This window comes from Oncorhynchus nerka, linkage group LG8 (genome assembly GCF_034236695.1).
Source record: "Oncorhynchus nerka isolate Pitt River linkage group LG8, Oner_Uvic_2.0, whole genome shotgun sequence".
In the NCBI taxonomy this organism is placed as follows: Eukaryota; Metazoa; Chordata; class Actinopteri; order Salmoniformes; family Salmonidae; genus Oncorhynchus; species Oncorhynchus nerka.
In genome coordinates this window covers 68,326,998-68,341,786 of record NC_088403.1, presented here as the reverse complement: position 1 = coordinate 68,341,786, position 14,789 = coordinate 68,326,998, and the positions used below count along the sequence as shown (strand labels likewise).

The 14,789-nt window shown below is 49.3% G+C and overlaps 1 protein-coding gene across 1 annotated transcript in view; it reads left to right on the top strand.

Annotated features, from left to right (window-relative positions):
* Positions 1-14,384, top strand: part of lratb.1 (lecithin retinol acyltransferase b, tandem duplicate 1) — a 97,998-nt gene extending 83,614 nt beyond the window's left edge. The window contains exons 19-20 of the mRNA XM_065022006.1: positions 8,863-8,953; positions 9,963-14,384. Coding sequence (XP_064878078.1) covers positions 8,863-8,953; positions 9,963-10,037 — 166 coding nt within the window. The 3' untranslated portion in view covers positions 10,038-14,384. The remainder of the gene's footprint in view (positions 1-8,862; positions 8,954-9,962) is intronic.
* Positions 14,385-14,789: the final 405 nt, after the last annotated feature.

Genomic DNA, 14,789 nt, shown 5'->3' with positions numbered 1-14,789 from the left:
GGTATTACTGGGAGGGTGACCATGGTATTACTGGAGGGGGTGACCATGGTATTACTGGAGAGAGGAGGGGGTGACCATGGTATTACTGGAGGGGGTGACCATGGTATTACTGGAGGGGGTGACCATGGTATTACTGTAGAGAGGAGGGGGTGACCATGGTATTACTGGAGGTGGGGTGACCATGGTATAACTGGAGAGAAGAGGGGGTGACCATGGTATTACTGGAGAGAGGGGGGTGACCATGGGAGAGGGAGGGGGTGACCATGGTATTACTGGAGGGGGTGACCATGGTATTACTGGAGGGGGGTGACCATGGTATAACTGGGAGAGGAGGGGGGTGACCATGGTATTACTGGAGGGGTGACCATGGTATTACTGGGGGGTGACCATGGTATTACTGGAGGGGTGACCATGGTATAACTGGAGAGAGGAGGGGGTGACCATGGTATTACTGGAGAGAGGGGGGGGTGACCATGGTATAACTGGAGGATTACTGGGGGTGACCATGGTATTACTGGAGGGGGTGACCATGGTATTACTGGAGGGGGGGGTGACCATGGTATTACTGGAGGGGGTGACCATGGTATTACTGGAGGGGGTGACCATGGTATTACTGGAGAGAGGAGGGGGTGACCATGGTATTACTGGAGGGGGTGACCATGGTATTACTGGAGGGGTGACCATGGTATTACTGGAGGGGGTGACCATGGTATTACTGGGGGGGTGACCATGGTATTACTGGAGGGGGGTGACCATGGTATTACTGGAGGGGGTGACCATGGTATTACTGGAGGGGGTGACCATGGTATTACTGGAGGGGGTGACCATGGTATTACTGGAGGGGGTGACCATGGTATTACTGGAGGGGGTGACCATGGTATTACTGGAGGGGGGTGACCATGGTATTACTGGAGGGGGTGACCATGGTATTACTGGAGGGGGTGACCATGGTATTACTGGAGGGGGTGACCATGGACTGGAGGGGGTGACCATGGTATTACTGGAGGGGGGTGACCATGGTATTACTGGAGGGTGACCATGGTATTACTGGAGGGGGTGACCATGGTATTACTGGGGGGGGTGACCATGGTATTACTGGAGGGGGTGACCATGGTATTACTGGAGGGGGTGACCATGGTATTACTGGGGGGGGACCATGGTATTACTGGAGGGGTGACCATGGTATTACTGGAGAGGGGGGTGACCATGGTATTACTGGAGGGGGTGACCATGGTATTACTGGAGGGGGTGACCATGGTATTACTGGAGGGGGGTGACCATGGTATTACTGGAGGGGGTGACCATGGTATTACTGGAGGGGGGGTGACCATGGTATTACTGGGAGAGGAGGGGTGACCATGGTATTACTGGAGGAGGGGGTGACCATGGTATTAGGGGGTGACCATGGTATTACTGGAGGGGGTGACCATGGTATTACTGGAGGGGGTGACCATGGTATTACTGGAGGGGGGGGTGACCATGGTATTACTGGAGGGTGACCATGGTATTACTGGAGGGGGTGACCATGGTATTACTGGAGGGGTGACCATGGTATTACTGGAGGGTGACCATGGTATTACTGGAGGGGGTGACCATGGTATTACTGGAGGGGTGACCATGGTATTACTGGAGGGGGGTGACCATGGTATTACTGGAGGGGGTGACCATGGTATTACTGGAGGGGGTGACCATGGTATTACTGGAGGGGGTGACCATGGTATTACTGGAGGGGGTGACCATGGTATTACTGGAGGGGGGTGACCATGGTATTACTGGAGGGTGACCATGGTATTACTGGAGGGGGGTGACCATGGTATTACTGGAGGGGGTGACCATGGTATTACTGGAGGGGGTGACCATGGTATTACTGGAGGGGGGTGACCATGGTATTACTGGAGGGGTGACCATGGTATTACTGGAGGGGGGTGACCATGGTATTACTGGAGGGGGGTGACCATGGTATTACTGGAGGGTGACCATGGTATTACTGGAGGGGGGTGACCATGGTATTACTGGAGGGGGTGACCATGGTATTACTGGAGGGGGTGACCATGGTATTACTGGAGGGGTGACCATGGTATTACTGGAGGGGGTGACCATGGTATTACTGGAGGGGGTGACCATGGTATTACTGGAGGGGGTGACCATGGTATTACTGGAGGGGGTGACCATGGTATTACTGGAGGGGGTGACCATGGTATTACTGTGACCATGGTATTACTGGAGGGGGTGACCATGGTATTACTGGAGGGGGTGACCATGGTATTACTGGAGGGGGTGACCATGGTATTACTGGAGGGGTGACCATGGTATTACTGGAGGGGGGGGTGACCATGGTATTACTGGAGGGGGTGACCATGGTATTACTGGAGGGGGTGACCATGGTATTACTGGAGGAGGGGGTGACCATGGTATTACTGGAGGGGGTGACCATGGTATTACTGGAGAGGAGGGGGTGACCATGGTATTACTGGAGGGGGTGACCATGGTATTACTGGAGGGGGTGACCATGGTATTACTGGGGGTGACCATGGTATTACTGGAGGGGGTGACCATGGTATTACTGGAGGGGTGACCATGGTATTACTGGAGGGGGTGACCATGGTATTACTGGAGGGGGTGACCATGGTATTACTGGAGGGGGTGACCATGGTATTACTGGAGGGGGTGACCATGGTATTACTGGAGGGGTGACCATGGTATTACTGGAGGGGGTGACCATGGTATTACTGGAGGGGTGACCATGGTATTACTGGAGGGGGTGACCATGGTATTACTGGAGGGGGGTGACCATGGTATTACTGGAGAGGGGTGACCATGGTATTACTGGAGGGGGGTGACCATGGTATTACTGGAGGGTGACCATGGTATTACTGGAGGGGGTGACCATGGTATTACTGGAGGGGGGTGACCATGGTATTACTGGAGGGGGTGACCATGGTATTACTGGAGGGGGTGACCATGGTATTACTGGGGGGTGACCATGGTATTACTGGAGGGGGTGACCATGGTATTACTGGAGGGGGTGACCATGGTATTACTGGAGGGGGTGACCATGGTATTACTGGAGGGGGTGACCATGGTATTACTGGAGGGGGTGACCATGGTATGACTGGATTACTGGGGGGTGACCATGGTATTACTGGAGGGGTGACCATGGTATTACTGGGGGGGTGACCATGGTATTACTGGAGGGGGTGACCATGGTATTACTGGAGGGGTGACCATGGTATTACTGGAGGGGGGTGACCATGGTATTACTGGAGGGGGTGACCATGGTATTACTGGAGGGTGACCATGGTATTACTGGAGGGGGTGACCATGGTATTACTGGAGGGGGTGACCATGGTATTACTGGAGGGGGGGTGACCATGGTATTACTGGAGGGGGGGTGACCATGGTATTACTTTTTTTTTGTAACAGTATTTTTATTGAAATTTCACAATTTTCACCCATATTAATAGATACAACAACAGAGACAAAGAGAAACACAGCCCCCACTTACCCATATCTACGTGCATATACATACACACACATACATACATACCCATACATACACACACATACACACATACATACATACCCATACATACACACACATACACACATACATACATACCCATACATACACACACATACACACATACATACATACCCATACATACACACACATACACACATACATACATACCCATACATACACACACATACACACATACATACATACCCATACATACACACACATACACACATACATACATACCCATACATACACACATATACATACACATACATACATACCCATACATACACATACATACACACATATACATATACCCATGCATATACCCACACATATGCATACATACACGCACGCACGCACACACATATACACACCCATACATACTTACACCATTTTCCTCTCCCCGCTCTGTGCTTCTCTCACCCCATCACCATCATTGCGTCCCTCAATACATACATTTTAAACAAACTTACAAACAGAAATTAAAGAAAAAGCTCAGTTTAAACCGAGAGGTTAGGTTCCACACATGGAGCAGTGTAGTTCTGAAATACATAGATCCCCGCCGTTCTAAGAGAATCCTTGCAGCATAATAGCTGATACCTCAGGTTCTAGGTAATTTAGATAAGGTTCCACACAGGGGGTACAGTGTAGTTCTGAAATACATAGATCCCCGCCATTCTAAGAGAATCCTTGCAGCATAATAGCTGATACCTCAGGTTCTAGGTAATTTAGATAAGGTTCCACACATGGAACGTACAGTGTAGTTCTGAAATACATAGATCCCCGCCATTCTAAGAGAATCCTTGCAGCATAACAGCTGATACTTCAGGTTCTAGGTCATTTAGATAAGGTTCCCATACTTTGTAGAACTGGTCTGTTTTAGAATGCAATGTACATGTCAGATATTCCAGCGGCACCCATTCAAATAGTATCTTATGCCAATCTTTAATAGAAGGAACCTTATCACTAATCCACTGTAAAAGGATGTTTTTCCTCGCTGCGAAGGTAAGGATGTTGTAAAGCCTTCTTTTACAGACAGAAGTAACATGCCTACTAGGGAGACCTAACAGTAAAGAAACTGGGTCCAATTCTAGATCAACCCCTAGGATCTTTTCAATTTCTTGCAGGACACCAGACCAGTATCTTTGTATTTTGGTACATGACCATAAACAATGTGTTAGGGTGCCTGTATCAGTTTTGCATTTAAGACACTGAGGGGAAGAGGAAGTGGGGCTAAAAGCATGTCTGCGATTTGGGGATATATGCAATCTGTGTATTATTCTTAATTGGATTGCTCTAGTACGATTACATATAGATATTGTTTTTGGTATTACTGGAGAGAGGGGGATGACCATGGTATTACTGGAGAGAGGGGGTGACCATGGTATTACTGGAGAGAGGGGGATGACCATGGTATTACTGGAGAGAGGGGGGATGACCATGGTATTACTGGAGAGAGGGGGATGACCATGGTATTACTGGAGAGAGGGGGTGACCATGGTATTACTGGAGGGGGTGACAATGGTATAACTGGAGGGGGTGACCATGGTATTACTGGAGGGGGGTGACAATGGTATAACTGGAGGGGGTGACCATGGTATAACTGGAGGGGGTGACCATGGTATTACTGGAGAGGGGGTGACCATGGTATTACTGGAGAGGGGGTGACCATGGTATTACTGGAGAGAGGGGGTGACCATGGTATTACTGGAGAGAGGGGGTGACCATGGTATAACTGGAGGGGGTGACCATGGTATAACTGGAGGGGGTGACCATGGTATTACTGGAAGGGGGTGACCATGGTATTACTGGTGAGAGAGGGGGGTGACCATGGTATTACTGTAGAGGGGGATGACCATGGTATTACTGGAGAGGGGGGTGACCATGGTATTACTGGAGAGAGGGGCGGGTGACCATGGTATTACTGGAGGGGGTGGGGGGGGTGACCATGGTATTAATGGAGACTGGGTGGATGACCATGGTATTACTGGAGAGAGGGGTGACCATGGTATTACTGGAGAGAGGGGGTGACCATGGTATTACTGGAGGGGGTGACCATGGTATTAATGGAGACTGGGTGGATGACCATGGTATTACTGGAGAGAGGGGGTGACCATGGTATTACTGGAGAGAGGGGGGGTGACCATGGTATTACTGGAGGAGGGGGGGTGACCATGGTATTAATGGAGACTGGGTGGATGACCATGGTATTACTGGAGAGAGGGGGTGACCATGGTATTACTGGAGAGGAGGGGGTGACCATGGTATTACTGGAGAGGGGGTGACCATGGTATTACTGGAGAGAGAGGGGGTGACCATGGTATTAATGGAGGGGGTGACCATGGTATTACTGGAGGGGGTGACCATGGTATTACTGGAGGGGGTGACCATGGTATTACTGGAGAGAGGGGGGTGAACATGGTATTACTGGAGAGGGGGTGACCATGGTATTACTGGAGAGGGGGTGACCATGGTATTACTGGGAGGGGGTGACCATGGTATTACTGGAGAGAGGGGGTGACCATGGTATTACTGGAGAGGGGGGTGACCATGGTATTACTGGGGGGGGTGACCATGGTATTACTGGAGGGGGTGACCATGGTATTACTGGAGGGGGGTGACCATGGTATTACTGGAGAGAGGGGGTGACCATGGTATTACTGGAGAGAGGGGGGTGACCATCGTATTACTGGAGAGGGGGGTGACCATGGTATTACTGGAGAGAGGGGGTGACCATGGTATAACTGGAGGGGTGACCATGGTATAACTGGAGGGGTGACCATGGTATTACTGGAGAGGGGGGGTGACCATGGTATTAATGGAGGGGGTGACCATGGTATTACTGGAGGGTGACCATGGTATTACTGGAGGGGGTGACCATGGTATTACTGGAGGGGGGTGACCATGGTATTACTGGAGAGAGGGGGTGACCATGGTATTACTGGAGGGGGGTGACCATGGTATTACTGGAGAGAGAGGGGGGTGACCATGGTATTACTGGAGAGAGAGGGGGTGACCATGGTATTACTGGAGAGAGGGGGGTGACCATGGTATAACTGGAGGGGGTGACCATGGTATAACTGGGGGGGTGACCATGGTATTACTGGAGAGAGGGGGTGACCATGGTATTACTGGAGAGGGGGTGACCATGGTATAACTGGAGGGGGTGACCATGGTATTACTGGAGGGGGTGACCATGGTATTACTGGGAGAGGGGGGTGACCATGGTATTACTGGGGGTGACCATGGTATTACTGGAGAGAGAGGGGGTGACCATGGTATTACTGGAGGGGGGTGACCATGGTATTACTGAGAGAGAGGGGGTGACCATGGTATTACTGGAAACTGGGGGATGACCATGGTATTACTGGAGAGAGGGGGTGACCATGGTATAACTTGAGGGGGTGACCATGGTATAACTGGAGGGGGTGACCATGGTATAACTGGGAGGGGGTGACCATGGTATAACTGGAGACTGGAGAGGGGTGACCATGGTATTACTGGAGACTGGAGAGAGGGGGTGACCATGGTATTACTGGAGACTGAGGGGGGTGACCATGGTATTACTGGAGAGAGGGGGTGACCATGGTATTACTGGAGACTGGAGAGAGGGGGTGACCATGGTATTACTGGAGACTGGAGAGAGGGGGGTTGACCATGGTATTACTGGAGAGAGGGGGGTGACCATGGTATTACTGGAGAGAGGGGGTGACCATGGTATTACTGGAAACTGGGGGATGACCATGGTATTACTGGAGAGAGGGGGTGACCATGGTATTACTGGAAACTGGGGGTGACCATGGTATTACTGGAGAGGGGGGTGACCATGGTATTACTGGAGAGAGGGGGTGACCATGGTATTACTGGAGAGAGGGGGTGACCATGGTATTACTGGAGAGAGGGGGTGACCATGGTATTACTGGAGAGAGGGGGGTGACCATGGTATTACTGGAAACTGGGGGGTGACCATGGTATTACTGGAGAGAGGGGGTGACCATGGTATTACTGGAGAGAGGGGGTGACCATGGTATTACTGGAGAGAGGGGGTGACCATGGTATTACTGGAGAGAGGGGGTGACCATGGTATTACTGGAGAGAGGGGGTGACCATGGTATTACTGAGAGGGGGTGACCATGGTATAACTGGAGGGGGGTGACCATGGTATAACTGGAGGGGTGACCATGGTATTACTGGAGGGGTGACCATGGTATAACTGGAGACTGGAGAGGGGGTGACCATGGTATTACTGGAGACTGGAGAGAGGGGGTGACCATGGTATAACTGGAGGGGGGTGACCATGGTATTACTGGAGGGGGTGACCATGGTATAACTGGAGGGGGTGACCATGGTATAACTGGAGACTGGAGAGAGGGGGTGACCATGGTATAACTGGAGGGGGTGACCATGGTATTACTGGAGGGGGTGACCATGGTATTACTGGAGAGAGGGGGTGACCATGGTATTGCTGGAGAGAGAGGGGGTGACCATGGTATTAATGGAGACTGGGTGGATGACCATGGTATTACTGGAGAGAGGGGGGTGACCATGGTATTACTGGAGGGGGTGACCATGGTATTAATGGAGACTGGGTGGATGACCATGGTATTACTGGAGAGAGGGGGTGACCATGGTATTACTGGAGACTGGGGGATGACCATGGTATTACTGGAGAGAGGGGGTGACCATGGTATTACTGGAGAGAGGGGGTGACCATGGTATTACTGGAGAGAGGGGGTGACAATGGTATTACTGGAGGGGGTGACCATGGTATTACTGGAGGGGGGTGACCATGGTATTACTGGAGAGAGAGGGGGTGACCATGGTATTACTGGAGAGGGGGTGACCATGGTATTACTGGAGAGAGGGGGGTGACCATGGTATTACTGGAGAGAGGGGGGTGACCATGGTATAACTGGAGGGGGGGGGTGACCATGGTATTACTGGAGACTGGAGAGAGGGGGGTGACCATGGTATTACTGGAGACTGGAGAGGGGGGTGACCATGGTATTACTGGAGACTGCTGGGGGGGGGGACGTCTCCTGTCGCCATGGTAATTTAACAGGCAGCAGATGTGTTTTAATGAGCCTCCACACCAAGTGGAGGAGGGCTGGAGTCCCAAATGATTCCCTATTCCCTATGTAGTGCACCATGACCCAATGGGTCCTCTTCAACAGTAGTGCACTATATAGGGAATAGGTTGCCTTTTGGGACTGTTTCCTCATGCATCTAACCACAGCTCCATGTCTGACAGTGATTATGCTAACAAGAGCTGGTGGGTGGGTGGGTGGGTGGGTGTGTGTGTGTGTGTGTCTGTTCTTACCTTCTCTTCTCTCCTGTAGTTATGAGTTACCAGGGATTCATGCTCTCAACTTCGTCCTGCAAAGCTCTCTGGGAGGCGGTGGGGTGGCATCGATACGCTGTGACCCTCAGGTAATACACACACACCATAACCCCTCACCTCTTTTCCCGTATCCCACAACCCTCTACTCCTTTCTCTCCTCTGTCCCTTTCCCCCGATTCCTCTCACCTTCTACCCATCACCTCTGACCTCTTAGGCCCACACCTCCCTCCCTCTATCCTAATTCCCCCTTTCTTTTCTCTTTAAACCCTTCCCCATTTCACTCCTACCTCCCCCCCTCTTTTACCCCCTCCCCCTCCATTCCCCCTTTTCTCTGACACCCCAGGCAGTGGCGACAGCAGCCCTGTGAAGCCTTTTATTGGCGCAGTAGAACTCAGAATTACATCAAAGGGTTAAACACACAAGCACACACACACACACACACACAAAGCACACACACACACAAGCACACACACACACATGCAGGCACAGACTCAAAAACACACACACACACACACAAGCGCACACACACAAGCACACACACACACACACATGCAGGCACAGACTCAAACACACACACACACACACATGCAGGCACACACACACACGCACACACACATGCAGGCACAGACACAAACACACACACATGCAGGCACAGACACAAACACACGCACACACACACAGGCACAAACATACGCACACACACACAGGCACAGACACAAACACACAGGCACAGACACAAACACACGCACACGCAGGCACAGACACAAACACACGCAAACACACGCAGGCACAGACACAAACACACACAAACACACGCAGGCACAGACACACACACGCAGGCACAGACACAAACACACGCAGGCACAGACACGCGTTGTTTAGTCTATCAGTAAAAGGGTGAAGTGAGATTTCTGCTAACACATGAACATAATTTAGTCCTGTAAGGCTTACAGTATAAAGGGTTTACATCTCTCTCTCTCTCTCTCTCGTCCTCTCTGCTTTAGGGTAAAGGTTTTACATCTCTCTCTCTCTCTCGTCCTCTCTGCTTTAGGGTAAAGGTTTTACATCTCTCTCTCTCTCTCGTCCTCTCTGCTTTAGGGTAAAGCCTATGGTCAGATGCTGCTGGACCTCAAACTGACCGGCTTACCAGACCTCAAGTCTCTGGTCGACTGAGACGGGGAGAGAGAGAAAGACAGAGAGAGAGAGAGGACAAATATATGACGAAATATAGAGATGTATTGTTTGTCAATGGAGATTTCTCATGATATATCCTGGCTACATACATTGATTCAGGAGTGGAAGAGAGGGCATTATCTCTGTGTGTGGAGATCTCAAACTGCAAACTGCATCTCAAATGCACCCTACTATTCCCTATGTAGTGCACTACTTTAGACCAGAACCCAATGGAACCCTATTCCCTATGTAGTGCACTACTTTAGACCAGAACCCTATGTCACCCTATGTAGTGCACTACTTTTGATGCTCTGTATCATTAAACTATGTCTCTATCTTACTGCTGGGACTCAGATCCGTTTGTGAAGATAATGCTCTGTATCATTAAACTATGTCTCTATCTTACTGCTGGGACTCAGATCCGTTTGTGAAGATAATGCTCTGTATCATTAAACTATGTGTCTATCTTATTGTGCATTTGGACAGACAACCACTACACTGACAGGAAGGAAGATACTGATGCTATATACCTTCTTTCTACTTCCGGTTGAAGGAAGATACTGTATCTTCTGGCTCACTTCCTGCTGAAGGAGGATTCTGTTCCTTCTGGCCCACTTCCTGTTGAAGGAAGATACTGTATCTTCTGGCTCACTTCCTGTTGAAGGAAGATACTGTATCTTCTGGCTCACTTCCTGCTGAAGGAGGATTCTGTTCCTTCTGGCTCACTTCCTGTTGAAGGAGGATTCTGTTCCTTCTGGCCCACTTCCTGATGAAGGAGGATTCTGTTCCTTCTGGCTCACTTCCTGTTGAAGGAGGATTCTGTTTCTTCTGGCTCACTTCCTGTTGAAGGAGGATTCTGTTTCTTCTGGCTCACTTCCTGCTGAAGGAGGATTCTGTTCCTTCTGTCTCACTTGCTTCAACGTTGGACAGACGACATATTTCTAGATGGTACAAAGCGACAGAAGATGTTCTGAAACAAAGTTTAAAAAACGCTCCTTTGTTTTAGTTTCTCGTTTCAAAATATTCTTTCCAAGAACACAACAAGCCGAGTTTTAAAGGACAACATCTACCATAGTCTAAATGCATCTCAAATGGCACCCTATTCCCTTCATAGTGCACTACTTTAGACTGGAGCCCTACATAGATTAAATCCCAAATGGCACCCTATTCCCTTCATAGTGCACTACTTTAGACTGGAGCCCTATGGGGGCTACATAGGTTAAATCCCAAATGGTACCCTATTCCCTAGCCCTAACCAGACCCTAACCAGACCCTAACCAGACCCTAACTAGACTCTAACCTGACCCTAACCCCCACCAGACCCTAACCCCTCCAGACCCTAACCCCTCCAGACCCTAACCCCACCAGACCCTAACCCCTCCAGACCCTAACCCTAACCCCCACCAGACCCTAACCCCACCAGACCCTAACCCCACCAGACCCTAACCCCTCCAGACAATAACTAGACCCTAACCCCACCAGACCCTAACCCCTCCAGACCCTAACCCCTCCAGACCCTAACCCTAACCCCTCCAGACCCTAACCCTAACCCCTCCAGACTAACCCCTCCAGACCTTAACCCTAACCCCTCCAGACCCTAACCCTAACCCCACCAGACCCTAACCCTAACCCCTCCAGACCCTAACCCTAACCCCTCCAGACCCTAATCCTAACCCCACCAGACCCTAACCCCACCAGACCCTAACCCCACCAGACCCTAACCCCTCCAGACCCTAACCCCTCCAGACCCTAACCAGCCTTTCAAAGCACTTCATTGCTACTGATGTGAGTGCTACAGGGCGGTAGTCATTTAGGCAATCTTCAATCTTAGTCCTCTTTTGACACTTTGCCTGTTTGATGGTTCGTCGCAGGGCATAGCAGGATTTCTTATAAGCGTCTGGATTAGTGTCCCGCTCCTTATAAGTGGCAGCTCTAGCCTTTAGCTCGGTGCGGATGTTGCCTGTAATCCATGGCTTCTGGTTGGGATTTGTACGTACGGTCACTGTGGGGACGACGTCGTCGATGTACTTATTGATGAAGCCGATGACTGAGGTGGTGTATTCCTCAATGCCATTGGATGAATCCCAGAACATATTCCAGTCTGTGCTGCAAAATAGTCCTGTAGTGTAGCATCCGCATCATCGGACCTGAGCGAGTCACTGGTACTTCCTGCTTTAGTTTTTGATTGTAAGCAGGAATCGGGAGGATAGAATCACGGTCAGATTTGCAAAATGGAGGGCTAGGGAGAGCTTTGGATGTGTCTCTGTGTGTGGAGTAAAGGGGGTCTAGGATTTGTTTTCCTCTGGTTGAACATGTGACACTCTGATAGAAATGAGGTAAAACGGATTTAAGTTTGCCTGCATTAAAGTCCCCGGCCTCTAGGACGGCCAATTCTGGATTAGCATTTTCTTGTTTGCTTATACAGCTAGTTGAATGCTGTCTTAGTGCTAGCATTGGTTTGTGCTGTTAAATAGACGGCTACGAAGAATATAGATGGAAACTCTCTTGATAAATAGTGTGGTCTACAGCTTATCATGAGGTACTCTACCTCAGGCGAGCAATACCTCAAGACTTCCTTAATATTAGACATCGCGCACCAGCTGTTATTGACAAATAGACACCCACCCCCACCCCTCATCTTACCAGACGTAGCTGTTCTGTCTTGCCGATGCACGGAAAACCCAGCCAGTTCTATATTATCCGTGTCGTCGTTCAGCCACGACTTCGGTGAAACATAAGACAGTTTATAATGTCCCGTTGGTAGGATAGTCTCGAACGGAGATCATCCAGTTCATACCGACTGTCTCACAAGTCTCTGTGCTTTGTGTGTGTGTGTGTGTCTGTGTGTGTGTGTGTGGGTGTGTGTGTGTGTGTGTCAGTCAGTCATAAAGCCCTGGAGCTCATTAGCTGTCTCCAGTCTTTGACACAGGAAGTCCAGGACCAAAAGGTCCAGCTGTTGACAGGAGTGACAAGTTAAAAGGATTAAAAGGAGGAAGGCCAGTCAGAAAAGAGTGTGTGTGAGAAACAGATTGGTATGTGTGTGTGTGTGTGAGACAGACCTGTGTGTGTGTGAGAGACAGATCAGTGTGTGAGAGACAGATTGGTGTGTGTGAGACAGATCAGTGTGTTTGTGGGACAGATTGTATATGTGTGTTAGAGACAGATCGGTGTGTTTGTGTGTGTGAGACAGATCGGTGTGTTTGTGTATGGGAGACAGATCGCTGTGTGAGTGTGTTAGACAGATCGCTGTGTGACTGTGTTAGACAGATCGCTGTGTGACTGTGTTAGGGAAACTAAAAGGGATGATGACGGATGACATTTATCTCCCTTGAACTTCTCTGACTTCTCAACTTGTGTGTGTGTGTGTGTGTGTGTGTGTGTGTGTGTGTGTGTGTGTGTGTGTGTGTGTGTGGGACTGTGGGACTCTCTACTACTTTACTGTGAGATGTAGTACCCGCTGCTTCTTTAACAGAATGAAGCCAGCCAGCGCTGCCTGAGAACCAGCTAGACAGTGTTCTAGTACTCTTGTGTTCTAGTGTTCTAGTACTCTAGTATTCTAGTGTTCTAGTACTCTAATGTTCTAGTATTCTAGTGTTCTAGCTGTTATACCTTCTCTGTTATATTATAGGCTTCAGATGACGGGATGTCGTCCAATCATGACAATTCAGTGTGTTCTGTAGAACTCTACTAACAGTGAACAGCGTGTGTTCTGTAGAACTCTAACAGTGAACAGAGTGTGTTCTGTAGAGCTCTAACAGTGAACAGAGTGTGTTCTGTAGAGCTCTAACAGTGAACAGAGTGTGTTCTCTAGAGCTCTAACAGTGAACAGAGTGTGTTCTGTAGAGCTCTAACAGTGAACAGAGTGTGTTCTGTAGAGCTCAAACAGTGAACAGTGTGTTCTGTAGAACTCTACTAACAGTGAACAGAGTGTGTTCTGTAGAGCTCTAACAGTGAACAGAGTGTGTTCTGTAGAGCTCTAACAGTGAACAGAGTGTGTTCTGTAGAACTCTACTAACAGTGAACAGAGTGTGTTCTGTAGAGCTCTAACAGTGAACAGAGTGTGTTCTGTAGAGCTCTAACAGTGAACAGAGTGTGTTCTGTAGAACTCTACTAACAGTGAACAGAGTGTGTTCTGTAGAACTCTAACTCACAATAGTACTGCATTAGTGTACAGTAGCGGTGATGCAGCTAGCTGGTGGTAGTAGGGTGAGGTGTGTGTAGGTGCGTGCGTCAGCGGGGTTTGGCGGGGGAGGTGCGGTATCCGCGGGCAGGTTTTGGGCTGCCTGTATAAACACAGCTCGTGTCGATAATGTGTTTTTGAGTATTTTATTAAAGAGTGTGAAACAGTGTTGTGTCTATTTGTTGCTATTCATGAAATCGTGTATAGCTGTTCTTGGGCTATGTCCTAATATAAATTAATTATTTTTTAAAGAATATCATACAGGGGACACTGAATTTTTATCAGTTATGAAAGTATAATGGCCGACATTTGGTCGTTTCGCATTTTTAAATAGTCTTTATCACGTAACTATAGAAACGGAAACGTTGTTGGCGTTTCGAGGCACAAGCTGAAGACAACGGTGTTCCGGTTTACATAAATGAGACAAAGTTTTGATGAAATTAATTCCTTCTTTCATTTGTTATGTTTTTATTTTCTCCTTTAAATGAGACATCAGTCTTTTTATTTTCATGGGAACGACCCCATAGATTAGTTCTCAACTCGGCTAGGACATTCTGTGGTGTGTGTGTGTT